Genomic DNA, 17,542 nt, shown 5'->3' with positions numbered 1-17,542 from the left:
ATTTTTTTTTCACAAGAAAATTACCTTTTACTTGTTAGGCATTAGTGATAAACATATTTTATCTTTTTTTTTCTCATTATTACATGATTTCAAATAGTTTTCAAAGGTTTTTTATTTTTATCACACCCCAAAGAGGTGCGAGATAAAACAGCATATTGGCCTGTTTAATGCGCTGCATTCGAAAACAATTGAATAGCTTTTAGGGCGGCTGCCCCTGGCACACCCTATACTTTCAATAGACCTTCTACTGGAGTGCGAGAGGACCATTTCATGAAAAAAAGGAGCGTTAAAAATGGAATTGAATCGCGGGTAAAGTTAACCCACTCGAAATTGATAAAAAAAACAGTGTTAAAATGACTTAACGCGGTATTAAAAAAAATCTCACAGTCAAGTGAATACCCCCCCTTAGAATTTTGCAGTCCCCATTAAGAACAGCTCCAGGGTGCATTTCCCTGGAACTCAAGCACCAGCAGGGCAGTGATCCAGTGGGGCATTATATAAAGCCCGTAAGGACAATCATCATCACCATTTATTTATATAGTGCCACCAATGCTTCCCTGGAGTAGGCAACAGGTACACTATAAACATCAGTGCTGAAGATGTGGTTGTTTTTCTGCAAATAAGTTTCTTTTATTTTCAACTCAAACTAGACCTGAATCAGATACAATTTCCGTTGCCGAAAATAGAATAGTTTTTTTTGTGCAGCATTGTCAGCAGTCCCACTACGCAGCATTATGTTCAACATATTACATGTCATAAACTAAAGATTTAGAGAAGAAGATTAACTATTTCAGCTTAAAAATGGGACAGCTGGTTTGGGATCCTAAATGTAGATTCAAGAATGTGTCATTATCTATGGGAGTATAATATTACACTGCCAAGTTTTGCAAAATTAATTTCCCTGTGTCTCTTAGTTCCCGAAGTGGAGGAAGCTTGGTTGGATCACGGGAGCCTATTCTAGAACAGCCACACAGGAAGGGAAGAGACCTCTGAGCAAAGGAAGGATTTTAATAACATTTAGCCTGCCATAAAAATGAAACAAGACATTAAACACTATTAACGAGTTTCAGATACTAAGATATGTTTCAGATCAGATCCTGTAAAACATACTATGACACATGTTTCCAAAATGTAGTACAAAGTAAATTAAAAAGAAGGGCTCTTTTATTAACTTGGGATTTAGGTACAGAATTTGCACTAAACTATAGTAAGGCTGGGTACACAGTACCGTGTTATCAGCCGATTATCGGACCAATTAAACGATAAATGAGCACTCCGCCCGATATCACAATAGTGTGTACACTACAACAATGAACGATTATCGTTCCAAAGCACATCGTATCGTTTCATTTGATTTTTAAACCGGACTAAAAATCTTGGTTAACAATGGAACAATGTCGTTCTAATTATGCAGTGTGTATGCACACACAACCGTCAGTGTCTATAGATCTCTATGGAGTGTGCAGAGTCACGATCTATTCAGCCGACGGTTATAAGAGATGAAGAGCACAGATCTGGCGGTAAATCATGTAATATGTGTTTAGTGTGTACACATGAACTGGCATGATGATAGGGACTTTTTTATTTTAACCGTTGGTAAAATTGTTAAGGATATCTCATTGGGAGAAATTTTGTATGCTGGGTACCCAGCCAAACCAATCAGACATGCTTTTATTGGACCTAAGTTTACAAACACACTAGGGGGTAAATGTATTAAGCTCCGGGTTCTTTAACACCCGCGAGTTCGGCGTCTTCGGCATTTAAATTTAAAGCGGCGCTGCCTTGTAAAGGGAAACTCGCGGGTGTTGATGAACCTGGAGCTTAATACATGTACCCCTAGATGCACACTGTAAACGGGTTTGGTTTTGTGCTGTAGCATCTATGTGAACTGCAGAGTACCTAAATGTGTCTATTTTCTTTTTTTGGAGAAAGCTGCAAGCTAGATGTGTGTCTAGGTCTGTGGGCAAGCAAAAAATCCAAAGAGAAGTACTGTGCAAATGTCACAATAAAGTCCAGTTGATCTGTTTATTTCAAAGAAGTTATAAAATAATTGTGTTCACACAAGTGTTCCTGTAAGATAATTTTGCAACAGATAACAGTGTATGCAATGCTTAATAATGTATATAAAGCAACAGGTACCAACCCATGATATTTAAATGTGGTGCATAAACAACTTGTATAAATTGCTGGTGTTTAAAGTAAACAATGTAGAGATTTAAATGTTAAAATCTGATTGAAACTGCTTGCGCATGTGCCCGTGTTTAACTACAAGCGGATCTCAAGAAACATTTTTATTTGAATACGGGTATAAGTACAAGGTAGCTATACGTTACTCGCCGTAGGCAGATAGACAGAATACAGTGCAGGATAGGCACAAAGCATATGTGCCATATCAATATACCCCATCAGAACGCATGGGGAAAATAAATATGAAATACATTAGCAAATGTCAATATTATAATCATTAATAAAAAATATATTTAAATTTTCCGTAATTATTTTTTTTTACATGAAGTACATACAGTATATCAGTATTTTATTTATGCGTACTGTACATAAAATGCATTTTTACAGTTGCTCTTAATTGCAAACATGTTCTGGCATGCACTCGGGTCCGTTAACACTATCAATCGACAATTACACCAGCCCTATAGCCCTGTCTCAGTCATTCATTACCCAAACCATCAATGGCCGGACAGGAGGAGAGTTTACTTTTATATAACAGTGTGCATTCTTTAACTTTTTTACTCTATGTTATAGTGACCTGTGCTTGGAAAACTAAGTATATCTTTGTCATAGCACAACCTTACAAAGTACTATGAAAGATGTGTTAATTACATTTTTACATTAAATATTAAAGGCTTAGTCCACCATTGTAAAAAATAAGTAAAGCAATTTTAGACCCTATGGTTATTTTATATTAAAGAAAATGTACACAAATTTCTATAACTCTTTATAAATATCCAGCTGGGATTTTTCCTTTAGTGTTTGTCATGGATTTTTTAATGGATGTTTGAGAATCTATTTCTCCTTCTGTTCCTAAAACTTGGGTCTGATAATTAGAATTTCATATTGCTCCACTCAATGCCCATGGAAAAGGATACCCTGGCAAACGAAAACCTGTCATGAGTATCCATCCCAAACTGAGGACCTTCCGATCTTAACACGGAGTAAACAATCCCCAGTTCTGGTTCATCCCGGCAATGACAATATTTCAGAAGTTTTCGAAGTACTACTTTCCTACATCACTCAATATATTAGTTTCTTGCATTCAAGGGTGTTTTTTTTCTGTAAGCCTGGCTGTTTCATTATTGTCTAATTTGCTTGTGTCACGAACAAGATAATCGGAAAGCCTCACCTGCTGGTATCAGCGCTGCTACATATGGAGGCGCGGAGTCTAATCACGCCCCAGGTCTTCACCAGGGAACCGCGCAAGGAGTTTTGGGCTTAGCTGCTGAGACGTGTCGGTCGCGGCCCTCCCAGGTAGCTACCAACGAGGTCTGGTGAACAAACAAGTCGACAATCCGGGGTCAAAACCGAGCGGGCAAAAAGATACAGAGGCGTCAGGCAGAAGGGTAGTCAGGAAGCCAGGGGTCGAAGCCAGGATATCAAAACAGGAACCAGGGAGAATCCGAAATAGAGTGGTCAGGCAGGCAAAAGTCAGAAGTCCAGAAGGAGCAATCTATATATATATATATATATATATATATATATATATATATATATATATATATATATATGTCTAACAGGAGCCAAGAGACAAGGCTGGGAGACAAGATACTCTGATACTCTAGTGGTACCAGAGTCCAGCTTAAATAGAGGCTCATAGCCTCTCATTGGTGGGAGGGTAGATCGGCGGTGAGCTTGTCTGACCGCCGACAGGAAGCGCCCCTGAGTGCGATGTTCGGGCACATGCGCCCGAACATCCGTATTCGTCACAGTGGCAGTTAATAGAGGCTGAGGTGAAGAGGTCTTGCGGGATAATCTGTTGAGAACCAATGGTTTTAGTAGGGAAACATGGAAGGAATTGTGGATTTTCAGAGAGGGGGGAAGATGCAATTTGTAGGTTGCTGGGTTAATGACCTGTGTCACCGGAAATGGCCCAATGAATCGTGGAGCAAATTTCATCGAGGGTACCCGGCGTCTAAGGTTCCGTGTGGAGAGCAACACTTTGTCGCCAATATGGAGGATGGGAACGACTCTACGATTGTGATCAGTGGTTTGTTTATATTGTTGCAATGCTTTTAACAGGTTTTACCTCCTTGATGCCCCGATGAGAGGCATATCTTGAGCAAGAGAGTGGACAGCAGGAACAGAAGGTGCAGAAGGACGAGAAAAATCAGGAAGGATGGGGTGGGCACCAGATACTGTAAAGAAGGGAGAGGAACCGGTGGAAACGTGTATATGATTGTTATGGGTAAATTCTGCCCAGGGGAGCAAATTGTACCAGTCATCTTGATTACCGAAGGAGAAACAGTGGAGAAACATCTCAAGATCCTGATTTACACTCTCCGTCTGGCCGTTGGTTTGGGGGTGGTACCCCGAGGAAAATTTTAAGTTGATTCCAAGGTCCTTACAGAACGCCCTCCAGAAACGAGATATGAACTGTACTCCACAATCCGATATAATCTCTTGGGGACAACCATGGACCCGGAACACCTCTTTTATGAAGGCTTGGGCCAGTTTAGGCGCAAAGGGCAGACCCTTAAGGGGAACAAATTGGGCCATCTTTGAAAACCTATCGATGATCACCCAAACAGTATTGAAACCTTCACTGGGTGGGAGAATAAAGTCCATGGAAATACTAGTCCAGGGGCGTTCAGGCGCGGGTAGAGGCAGGAGTAACCCAGAGGGAGGGAATCTAGGAATCTTGTTTTGGGCACATATCTCACAAGACTCAATGAATTCCTTGAGATTCAATCGGAGTGTAGGCCACCAGTAGCTCTGGGTAAGGAGAGAACAAGACTTTTTGAATCCAGCGTGGCCAGCAAACTTTGTAGCATGGGCCCAGTGGAGGGCTTTAAGGCGACGGTGGGGTTCCAAGTAGGAGCAGCCAACTGGGGGGGAGTCTTGGCTCTAGTTAGAGTAATTATATTAGAAGGTTCGAGAATGTGAGGAGGTTTGGCTGCAGGCGCCTTATCAGATTCATTGAAGGACCGGGAAAGAGCATCCGCCCAAGAATTCTGAGCACCGGAGAGAAATGTGAGTCTTAAATCAAATAGAGCGAAGAAAGAGGACCATCTTGCCTGACGAGGGTTTAGGCATTGTGCCTCTCGGAGGTAGGTTACATTTTTATGGTCCGTAAAGACAGTCACCGGGTGCCTTGCTCCTTCGAGAAGGTGACGCCATTCCTCAAGTGCTAGCTTGATGGCAAGTAGTTCTTTATCGCCGACTCTGTAATTGAGCTCAGCGTAGGAAAATTTCTTGGAGAAGAACCCACAAGGCCGAAAAACCCCAGAGGGTGATCTCTGGGAGAAAACAGCTCCTACCCCGACAGATGATGCGTTCACCTCTAGAAAGAAAGGTTCCTTTTGATCTGGTTGAGTTAAGACAGGAGCAGACAAAAAGGCTTTTTTCAGGGAGGCAAATGCAGTAATGGCCTCCGGGGGCCAAGCCTTCGGATCCGCTGATCTTTGGGTGAGAGTTGTGATGTGAGCAATCAATGTGGAGAATTGGTTAATGAACTGTCTATAATAGTTAGAAAAATCAACAAAACGTTGAACAGCTTTCAGGCTCAGAGGTCGAGGCCAATTGGTAATAGCGGAAATGTGGATCCATCCTTAATCCAGAACCAGAGACAATATACTCCAGGAACGGTATTTGAGGATCTTCAAAGATGCATTTTTCAAGCTTACAGAAGAGTTTTGTTTTGTCGTAGTCGGAATAAAACCTCTCTGACATGAGAACGGTGGGCAGCGATATCGGAAGAAAAGATCAGTATGTGATCCAGGTAGACTACCACCGAGTTATAGAGGAGGTCCCCGAAAATCTCATTGACAAACGATTTAAATACAGCGGGAGCATTGCATAGTCCGAAGGGCATGACGAGGTACTCATAGTGTCAGTCTCGAGTAAAAAAAGCAGTCTTCCACTCATCTCCTTCACGAATACGGATCAAATTGAAAGCACCCCGCAAGTCAAGTTTGGAAAGGATCTTAGAACCACTGATACAGTCAAAGAGTTAGGAAATGAGGGGAAGTGGATATCTGTGATGTAGTGGATCAGTGATGGCATTAATCTGTCGATAATCGATACAGGGACGTAAGGTACCAATTTTCTTCTTCACAAAGAAAAAGCCCACTCCAGCAGGGGAGGAAGATCTCCTGATGAATCTGCGTTGCAAATTGTCTGTGATATTCTGGGACATGGAATGATCCTCGGGAAGGGAAAGAGGATAAATTCTGCCCTTAGGAATGGGCTCCCCAGGTTGTAATTCGATAGGGCAGTCCCATGGACGATGAGGAGGGAGGAGGGAGGAGGGAGGAGGGAGGAGTCAGTCTTGGAGAACACATCCAAAAACGAAATGTAAGGAGCCGGAACCTCAAGATGAGAGGAGTGCGCCTGGCACGACGTAGAGGAGAGGCATAACTTCTTGGGTTTGACCAAACATTAACATCTCTTGTGGCATTGGGAACCCCAGGAGGTGACCTGTGCTGAACTCCAATTGAAGTGGGGCGCATGTAGTCTAAGCCATCGGAGACCTAGGATGACTGAATTTACGGATTGGAGTAGAACCAAAAATTTGATTAACTCGGAATGAAGGACCCCTACCATCAGCCGGACCGGGGAGGTAACCTTGCCGTTAGTGACAAGGTTTCCATCCACGGCGGTTAGGAAGAACGGCCTCCCTGTCACCGACTAGGATGGAGAGTTTCCCGACCGTTTAGGACAGGAAAGTAGCCGATGACCAGCCCCTCCACAGTAGAGACAGAGATTTTGCCAAAGTCTTCTCTCCCTTTCTTCAGGAGATAACCGGGAGCGACCTATTTACATGGGCTCGTCCGGAATAGCTGGGGTTGGGTTCTGGAACCGGGGGCTAGGTGAGGAGAAAAGCGACTTGTGGAAGATCTTTCTAGGGTACGTTCCCAGAAGCGGAGGTCTACCCTATTACATAGGGAAATAAGAGAATCGAGATCCGCTGGGAGCTCGCGGGACACCAACTCATCCTTGATGCAATCCAAAAGTCCCTGCCAGAAGGTCGCCACAAATGCCTCATCATTTCATTTGAGCTCAGAAGCCAGGATGCGGAACTGTACCGCATATTGGCCAACAGTAATAGAGCCTTGGCGTAGGGAGAGGAGACTGTAGGCTGCAGATGAAACCCGACCTGAATCAAATATTCTCCGGAATGCTCAACGAAGGAGGAAACATTCTGAAGAAGGGGGTCATCTCGTTCCCAGAGTGGTGATGCCCATGCCAGGGCTTGTCCAGAAAGCAGCGACATGATGAAAGCCACCTTGGAACGCTCAGTAGAGAAAGCCCCCCGAATTGCATTCAAAATGGATTGTACACTGATTAAGAAATCCCCAACATTTCTTAGGATCCCCATCAAACTTCTCAGCGGAAACAGGGGGAATGGCCCCCGATGAAGTGACGACAGCGGATTGAGGAACAGATAGCAAAACCTGAAGGGAATCCAGACGGATGGCTATACCCTGAATACACTGAAGTAGTCTGGCTTGCTCGGCGTCATGTTGTTCGACCTTTTGAGACAAATGGAGCAACAGCTCCCGAGCTGAGGGTTCACCTTGGTAATCCGAGGTCATAGCCAGAGTATGCTGTCACGAACAAGATAATCAAAAAGCCTCACCTGCTGGTATCAGTGCTGCTACGTAAGGAGGCGCGGAGTCTAACCACGCCCCAGGTCTTCACCAGGGAACACCGCAAGGAGTTTTGGGCTTAGTTGCTGAGATGTGTCGGTCGCGGCCCTTCCAGCTACCAGCGAGGTCTGGTGAACAAACGAAGTCAACAATCCTGGGTCAAAAACGAGCAGGCAATAAGGCATCAGACAGAAGGGTAGTCATGAAGCCAGGGGTTGAAGCCAGGATATCAAAACAGGAACCAGGGAGAATCCGAAATAGAGTGGTCAGGCAGGCAGAGGTCAGAAGTCCAGAAGGAGCAATCAATATATATATATATATATATATATATATATATATATATATATATATGTCTATTAGGAGCCAAGAGACAAGGCTGGGAGACAAGATACCCTGGCACCCTAGTGGTGCCAGAGTCCAGCTTAAATAGAGGCTCATAGCCTCTCATTGGTGGGAGTGGAGGTCGAAAGGTTGCTGGGCAACAGAGACGCGATGTCCGGGCGCATGCGCCTGAACATCCGCTCTGGAAAGCGTAAGTGACCAGGTGAGAGTGCGGGGCGGCGCCTGACAGCTTGTTTAGGTCAAATTTTTCAAGAGGACCTTTTCTCTTACTTCTAACTTTTGCACTCTTGTCATAGTTCCTTATCTGCCTTAATTATGACTCTTAGGGCTAGATTTACTAAGCTGCGGGTTTGAAAAAGTGGGGATGTTGCCTATAGCAACCAATCAGATTCTAGCTTTCATTTATTTAGTACCTTCTACAAAATGACAGCTAGAATCTGATTGTTTGCTATAGGCAACATCCCCACTTTTTCAAACCCGCAGCTTAGTAAATCTAGCCCTTAGACATTTTCTTCAATGATCTTGCCTATTTTGCTCATTTTTTGGGTGTTCTATGATCAATTGGAAGGATCAACATTTCCGACCTGAACTATTCCTTTGTTATTCAACTTGTATAGTTCCTAGCAAGAAAGGAGGCATCTCAACGTCCTCACCTTCTTTTTGGTCTTCCCTGGGTTTCCTCTGATGGGTGGTTCTCTGTGGAATCCTTGTCTAAATCATCTATACATATTCTGTCGCATTGGTCTGCCTTGTTCTCCTGCAAATTGGCTGCTTTGGTAGTTATGATGACACTTGCATGTAGAACCTCTGCATCTTGGATAGCGCCAATATGATTGTGATTTTGCTGTATATTGACCTCCAAAGCTAGTTACATTAGCTACCTCTGTACCCTTCTCTTCTTCCACTACATCAAGTTCTACAGTCTTTCCGTCTCCAATGCTAGAAAAGATTCTTCTTTGGGTTGTTCCTTTTAATGACAGTGTGGTATACTAACCTCTTCCTTGGTGTTATTTCTGTTTATAAATCCATATTCATTGAGCCCATTAAACCATACTTTTTATTCAATTTTGCAGAAAATTGGCTGATTTCAAAAATTATAGGGAAAGTCAGCTTTGAAGTGGTATTCTCACAATTACTCCTTGGCTAATAATAGTTATTCTCTAAACCGTTACTGGCTATCAGTCAGAAACCATTCTATGGAACAGGCTCCAAATATCAGCGGTACTATATTTCAATAAGTGGGCTTCTTGCAAGGTGGTGACTTGCGATCCCACAACTACTAATGCTGGTAAGGTAATCCTTCCAATAGCAACAGTCACAGTAGGGCTGTTTCCGACTAACCTGTGGTACACTAAAGCACAATTTTTTCTCCAACTCCTGCATGAGGGTTTGACTGAAGCTTTGGGAGCACTGGTGAATTTGATTTAGTGTTTGATCATAAACTGCAGCATTGGAGTCTTTTTCCTGATTGACCACCAATTCAATAGCATTTTGCTTAAACCCATTAAATGTTTATTCTGTATTTTACATCTTCAGAAACTTTAACTGTATCTTAATATTCTCATCTGCTATACCAGGTATAAAATGATCTGCCAAAAGCTCATTAGCTTCTTTGTCTTGCATAGGTTCTACTTAACTGCTACTATTGTCTCATGAAATACTAATGAAAAGTCTCTGAGAGATTTCATCAGTCTGTGCCTGTAAGAATAGACACATCTTGGCCTCGGAAGTAGCCTGTTTCTCGAAAATGGCTCATATAGGTGTTTGGGGTGTCTTTGTGTTCTACACTGCATTGAGTCACTTCAATAAAAGCAATGCCTCCTAATTGAGTCACTGATGCTTGAATGATTGTACATATGAAAAACTGCTTTCATCTTGGACATAAACTCACTCATGTCATATGTACAATCTCCTTCAGCATTTCCTTTAAGTCTGGTCAACAATGGGGCTCCAACTTAAAAAGCATAGTTATTGATGTGGTGCTGGTTTCTCTCCCCTGCAATGGTGCATCTAGTTTCAAACTCTCTTGGTGGTCTTCGTCAGTTAGCTGGAGACCTCACTTTGGTCTCTATTTACTTTATCCTTTTCATGATGAAGTGCGCTGGCCCAAGGGGCACCAGTGGCATTTCTGGAGAGTGCACATCCAACCCTGAGTCAGAGAGAGGCAATGCCGCAGTCTGGAAGAGACCGAGAGGAGACAAGACAGACTGCAGCCATGTCAGGATAGACTTTTATTAGGGAAGGATTTGAGGGTAGGATCTCACAATAATTAAACACTTTACAGTAGTGAAGACCACTCTATAAAATCTTATTTGAGTTACTAGAAAAATACATGTATTATTCTTAAATTACTTCCCAACCCAGCAACCACTTAAAATGGAGTTTTCAAGGCTCTTGGGAACCTGGTAAGCTCGCACCATAAAACAGCAGTAACAGGTGCTACTGGTAGCAGAAAGGTAGTAAGAAAATGCCAGGATTTTGTGGGAACAAGAGGACCAGCTGAGCCATGACATGTTTGCTCAGTGCGATGTGGGTCTACAGAAAATGTCTGCTTTTGATGATATGGAAGCATATCTGGTATCCTTTGAGAGCCTGCAAAAGGGCCAAATGGCCACCTGAAATTGGGGCTGAGAAGCTAGCACCTTATCTGTCCAGAGAAACGTATCAAACTTACATGGACTTTGAAGAGGCACAAGCTTAATTATTAGGACAAATTGGTGTTACAGGGTCCGTCTGAGCCCAACGCTTCCATGAACCTTGCTTTATTGGAGAAAAACCAGTTCAGTCACAACTATCCAATCTCTTCAAGATTGCAAAGGTTGGTTCTGCAGTCTGATTCACAGTTGTTTCAAGAACTTGGTACTGTGGTAGAGACGTTCAGAGAGCTGCAACAAATGTCCAAAATGCTGACATGGTTTCCAAAGTCAATGAACCGACAGAAGGTGGGTTTACGTGTCCTTTAGATGGTAGTCAATGGGGAAGCTACTGCAGACAAGAAGCCGGAAAAGGCCGCTTCTGCTCCCTTATGCTGTGAGTGTCCCGAAAGTGTACCTTACGATATCTTTACAAAAATTGCTGTATACAGTTGGTAACGTGCAGAGAAAATGGTTGAACAATTGTTGCAAATACATCTTTCATTAGTCTTAAAGGCAGCACATACATGTTTGTTCCGAACATTTGGGATAGGCTAAGACCCAAGAAAGAATCTCATTGAGGTTTGCCAGGCGTGTATATAGCAGTAAAGAAGTATTGCCGTTCTAGTCCTGTATGTCAAAGGACTTATCCTAAACCAGATTAAAGAACACCCCTTGTTCCTATACCAGTAATTCAAGTTCCTTTTGAACACTGTCTGCTTATGGACACCGATATGTCCTAGTAATTCTTGACTATGCCACGCAGGGGCGGATTGGCCATAGAACCTACCGGGACTTTTCCCTGTTGGCTGGTGGCCTCAAGAGGCCGCTGAATGTCCATTTTTGAGGATTTAAAAAAAATTGAATTAATTATTTATGGACCAGGTGCCAGCGGGGGCTTTTGGGTGAAGTGTGGTACTAGGTGGCTGGCCCCTCCACCGGGACCAGCCACCTTCCTTAATGTGCCCGTGGATCTATTGATTTCTCCAAGGGATATTGGCAGATCCCTCTTACATTTTCAGTCAAGCATAAGACTGCATTTTCCTACATGTTGCTCCTGCCACCTTTCAGTGGCTCACGGATAAGCTCTTGCGACCTCCAGAGGCCACCAGTCTACAGGGAAAATCCCAGTAGTGTCTGTTTCCTATTCGCCCCTTGGTGGCATAGTCGAGAATTACTAGGACATATTGGTGCCACTTATGCTTCAGCATTCTGGATGATTTTGTCATTCATTCCCAGTATTGGGAGTTCCATCTACTTAAGATAGAGGATGTATTGGCATTATTCAGGTCTTCCAGGTTAATCACTAATCCTGAAAAATTAGCAGTTTTTTGAGAAAGGCTAAGTACTTGGACTACATAGTGGGGCAGAGACAGGCGAAACCTCAATTGGTCAAAGTGAAAGCTGTAAAGAGCTGGCTGAAGCCACTTATGAATACAACTGAGAACCTTCCTTTTATTCATTGACAATCAGAGATTTGTAAGTCATTAGGAAAACGTAGAGTATGAGTGGGACTTATCCTCTACATTATGGGGTCAAAAAATACATCATTCACTTCCCACCAAGATCTGTGGATTTTCTGATACTGAAGAAAGAAAGGAAGTTCTATCACACTGATTATGGGGAATGCCCTCATTCATATAAATCTGTAGATTCCTCTAAAGAATTATCTGAGGGGTCCTACCAAAAAACTTGTATATACATACAGTCAAAAAGGAGAAATAGAAGTCTTATATATCAGATAGGTGCACTAAATTCTCTAAATAAGTTAATATCCCAATAGCTTGATGAACATCAATATGAATAAAATTAAATATAACTTTTATTGAGTCTTATTAAAATATTATTAAAAATAGCAAAATATGAAAGTGCTTGTGATTAATTAGTGTGAACATTGTGTGTTAAAATTACTGGAAGCACTGCTAATAAACTTCTAAATAGCCCTAGTGGACATGAATTGAATGGAGCTAGAGATCGTTACTTCGGACATTAGTTCTATTAATATTGTTCTCCCTTATGTTGTATATAGATATATTCATTCAAAATTAGAGCGATAACTCATGGGTTGGTTCTCTAATATATTCAGGGACAATATAACAGTGAATATTCAGTCTGCCCCTACCATTCAGAGAGCTGATTGGTCACTACTAATAGAACTATTCCTCTACTATCTAGCTCCACAAAATTATTGATACTGATAATTCTCCTATTCTGGCTGAACTAGTCATGCATAAATGGGAGAAATTTTACTATCAGTTGTAATAGTATTATAATTATTCACTAGCTGCAATCGGAAGACTGTATTTGGATCCAGATGGAGCTAAGAGCCATAGGGTATTTGATAGTGGAGCAAGTTATTATTTTGTTAAGTCCACTGTCTAACTTCCCAATATTACAGGGTATCGGTAATTCTCCTATTTTAGCTGATCTTGTCATGCATAGAGAGGAGATAAACCGCTATCTGAATATGGCATTTCATATTATTTGTAGTTTAAAAAGTCATGTCCAAATCCCGCTATTCTATTAGACTGAGTATAGTGTGCTGCCAGTGAATTACCGACGCACGTTTCCCTATGCTTTTTCAAGGACTAATCCGGAAAAATGAGCAGTGGCTGTGAGAGAGGCTAAGTATTTGGACTACAGAGTGGGGCAGAGACAGGTGAAACCTCAATTGAACAAGGTGAAAGCTGTAAAGAGCTGGCTGAAGCCACATATGAAAACACAACTGTGAACCTTCTTAGTGTTATTCAGTTACAATCGGAGATTTGTAAGTCATTAGGAAAACGTAGAGAATAAGTGGGACTTGTCCTCTACATTATGGGGTTAAAAAATACATCAATCACTTCCCACCAAGATCTGTGGATTTTCTGATACTGCCAGAAGAAAGGAACCTTTCCTAAATAAGAAATGTGCGTGCATATGTACGCCTTTATACTCAAAGTCAATGGGAAATGCCAGGGATAGGGGTAGGCTATTTTAGAACCTGTATCTTCCTATGCCTGGTACTTAGAAAGATGGGAATGCCCTCAATTGAAAGAGGAAAGGTCAAATAAAAATACAAAAACACAGCAGGAGTTTTAAAAGGGAAAGTCTACTCTATGAAAACTATGCTTTAATAGACCAGAAGGCTTAATTGTGTTAATTATGTATCAAAACATCTTCTGTTGAACTATTTATTATCTTTAATGGAATAGATGAAGACCTCCTTTGTCTTGTCCATCGATGTTACAAGGGTTAGTCAGTCCTGTCTAACCTCCCTGAACAGGAAGGATAGACCTCTACAGGCAATCTCCTGGACATGGAAGAACCCAATCCTTAGATTGTACGCTCCTTTGAGCAGGGTCATCTCTCCTCCTGTCTCCACCACTTTCAACTCTGCTCTCCAGCTATCAGCCCTCCTCCTCGAGGACCCTCTTCCCCCCCCCCCCCGTCCCCTCGCGCTCCCTCCTCTCCCTCTGGGAGTTTCCCTGTCACCCGTGCCCTCCCTCCTGGGCTCCGTCGTATGCGCACTCTCCCCTCCCCCTACCCTAGCATTGAGCTCATTGAGTTACTGTGATTGTTTACTGTACTGTGCTGTCTCACCTTGTATTGTAATTCTGTTTGTCCCTGTACGGCGCCACGGACACCTAGTGGCGCCCTATAAATAAAAATTAATGATAATAATAATAATAATAATCATACTTTATTACTCAGAAAGACAACTGGAAGAGTAAGAAGATGAAGAAACTACTGTTACTACTGCTACTGTAAAAAGTAATACAGCCTGCGCATTATTACGATAATAGTGCTGTTAAATACCGTTATTATGGTAGATTCAACGCCGGCTTTTTGCTCGCAGCTCCCTGAAATGCGAGCAGAAAGCTGAGTTAAATTTACCGTAATAACGGTAATAGGTTTAACGCTGCGCTACGCTGCAGCTTTAAATAATCCCAAAGTGAGCTATTTATCAAATAGAAGTTGGTATGTCATGCAAACATCTTCCAACTTTTTGTTCTCACTTCACTTCTCTTCTCTATTAAACAGTTGATTGTGCCATACTTCATTCAATTTTAATTTCACTTTTTTTCACTTCGTCACATTAGTGAAAGTATTGATTTCAGCCATTTAACAAAAGATAAATGCTTAGCCCCATCACACACATTAATGTTTACAAATGTCACATATAATCATACTGCAAACAGATGTTATTGTAATGAAGACAGGATGGTCCCCATCTTCTGATCGTGGCCATTGTTAATAACCATTGAGTGTAGCATAGAGACCAGCAACCATTCTGCTTAGTTACTGGCTCTGTAATGTGTGCACTGTTTGTACAATAAGAAAGCAGCTGTGAACATCCCAGTAACGTCACCATGTGACGCCACCATTTCCTCCTAGTAATCGTGCATGATAGCTTGTATGAGATACCTGAATAAGCTACCTCATACTTGCCAACTCTCCCAAAATGTCCAGAAGACTCCCAAAATCTGGGTAGGTCTCCCAGACTCTCGGAAGAGTAGGGCAATGTCCCGCATTTGCCTACATCCTAGTGAAACGGGCAGAATTAGAGCCACAATGACGCAATTCTTAGAGAATTGGGTCATTTTGGCCCCACCCCTGCTGTAAAATGATGCGCATGCGTCATTACAAAATTCACTAAGCCCCACTCCCTCTGACTATACCCCCTCTGGGAACTCTCGGACAGGCTCTTGAAAAAGTTGGCAAGTATGAGCTAATTTATGCGTGGCATTACTATTAGATCCATTCTGATATAGATATAGTAACAACTGCAATTCAAATAAGACCTATTTGACACCTTCCTGGTTGTAAAAAAAGCTGTTAAAAAATAAAACTTGGGGGGTGAAATAGCATGAAAAATAACCATGTCTCTGCTCCTAAGACCTTGGCACATATTTGGTATCCCTACACTTCATAGAACAAAACAATTACATTTCAGGGTAAATATCTGGCATCGCCAAAAGTAGATCCTTTTTTTTTTTCTCTTTTGCTCCTTGGCACTTTAGCTTTCATAGTTTTTACACCACACATTGTTGCATTATTTCTCTTTCACTCCCCTCTACAGCTGTTTTATACTAAACGTGTGAACTACAGCACTGAAAAAAGAAACCCCATATTATTTACAGTTTTGTGACTTGTTTTTGGCAATTTATGTTTTAGTAGGGAAGATGTCCGCACTAGATGAGTCCGATTTTATTACGTATCCTCTACTGGTATTTATCCCTCCTTAAATATTGTAGGGGTGCACGCACAGAACAATAGATTACATAATAAGCAGAAATAAAAGTAAAAGAAGTTCTGATATAGAGACACTCATTCTGTTTATTCCAGTATAAAAACTCTCATATAATCTGAAATCTATGTATTAGAAATTACTTTTATTGTTATAATAATTAAAATTATTCCTGTTTGTATGGTAGAAATTGATTATTGTGCTATAGTAATTACAATCCGTGAATAAAGGGAGAAATCATTGTGATAGCTGGAAAAAATCTGGAAAAGGGAGATTTCCGCTATATCGATGTATCTACTACCAGATTGATTTTATGGGAATTGTAATTAGTAGTTAATCATATTATGCACATCGGCCCAGATTTTGAGTTAGGAGCAAAGCAAAGAAAAGGAGCAAATTTGCACCTTGGCTAAACTATGTTGCATTAGAGGGGAGGTAAATTTAAAACGTAGGGACAGATTTATATTTAGGATTCGGCATGTCATAGGTCAGCTTTAATTTCAGTGTAAAAATAAAGCTGTCCACTATTTGTGTGCTACGTGAAAAAACAGCCAGTATTTTCCTTGCGTTCAAAAAAATAGGTCAATCTGTACCACTAGCATTGTAATAGGGTTTGTCCAGGTGTCCTTTTCTTTTCTTTGCTTTGCTCCTAAATCAAAATCAAAATCATTGTCTGGTATAGTTGGTATTATTAGTCATTACCAATCCCTATGTTACTTCTCATAGGGACTAAGAGAGTGATGGTTCTCTATTGTGATCTCCTTTATATGACAAATAGTTGTTCTCAATCTTTGATAATTGTCAGTTGGAAAATGGCAAATATGCCAATATATATTGTTCTAAGCCTTATTAGATGACATATTTTGTGCTACTTGCATTGTTTATTCAGTGTGGATCGTAGATATATACATAAGAGTCATCTCAGGCACGGCTACAATTTCTATATTATAGCTCCCATTCTCAATATGGTCTAATAAAAAACTTACTGCTGCCAGTCTTATTATATCATAACTTATGTTGTTACTTCAATAAATTAGTGCTTGTTTTGTATATTACTCATTCACACAATAATCATTATTGCAGATCTGTATGAATTTATTCTTACTACAATATTGGCCACCAGAGATCCTTATGTGTCATATTCCTTTATTATTAGTCCCAAATTATCTGTGTGACACGATAGCTATATTATAAAAGCTCAATTAAAAATGCAAGCAAATAAATTTGTTTACCTTCCAGCCTCATTCCTACGTTCAGACACTTTTGGAAACGACAGTACGGACACCTTTTCCTCTGGGTTTTGTCTATTTTACAGCTCTGGTTCTCTGTGCAGGTGTAACGTTTGTTATTCTGGACTGTCCTCTTGAAGAACCCCTGCATTATATTGAAAACAAACCAGCAAGATATAAAGAGTGTGGCAAACTAGAATAATAATGTTACACTATATAAAATACAATATGAAGACACTGGAGATAGTCTTAGAGTAAAACCAACAAACATAATACAATGTTAATACA

The 17,542-nt window shown here is 41.3% G+C and overlaps 2 protein-coding genes across 3 annotated transcripts in view; both read right to left on the bottom strand.

The window, feature by feature from the left end:
• The window catches only part of PSMB7 (proteasome 20S subunit beta 7), a 979,390-nt gene that overhangs the window by 670,762 nt on the left and 291,086 nt on the right, over nucleotides 1-17,542 (bottom strand). The window lies entirely within an intron of this gene.
• Nucleotides 1-17,542, bottom strand: part of NR5A1 (nuclear receptor subfamily 5 group A member 1) — a 170,486-nt gene that overhangs the window by 103,856 nt on the left and 49,088 nt on the right. For both annotated transcript variants that reach the window (XM_075184712.1, XM_075184711.1), the window contains exon 3: nucleotides 17,258-17,399. In XM_075184712.1, the coding sequence (XP_075040813.1) occupies nucleotides 17,258-17,399 (142 nt within the window). The remainder of the gene's footprint in view (nucleotides 1-17,257; nucleotides 17,400-17,542) is intronic.

This window comes from Mixophyes fleayi, chromosome 9 (assembly GCF_038048845.1).
Source record: "Mixophyes fleayi isolate aMixFle1 chromosome 9, aMixFle1.hap1, whole genome shotgun sequence".
In the NCBI taxonomy this organism is placed as follows: domain Eukaryota; kingdom Metazoa; phylum Chordata; class Amphibia; order Anura; family Limnodynastidae; genus Mixophyes; species Mixophyes fleayi.
The sequence above is the reverse complement of the archived record's forward strand: the minus strand, read 5'-3'. Positions and strand labels throughout refer to the sequence as shown.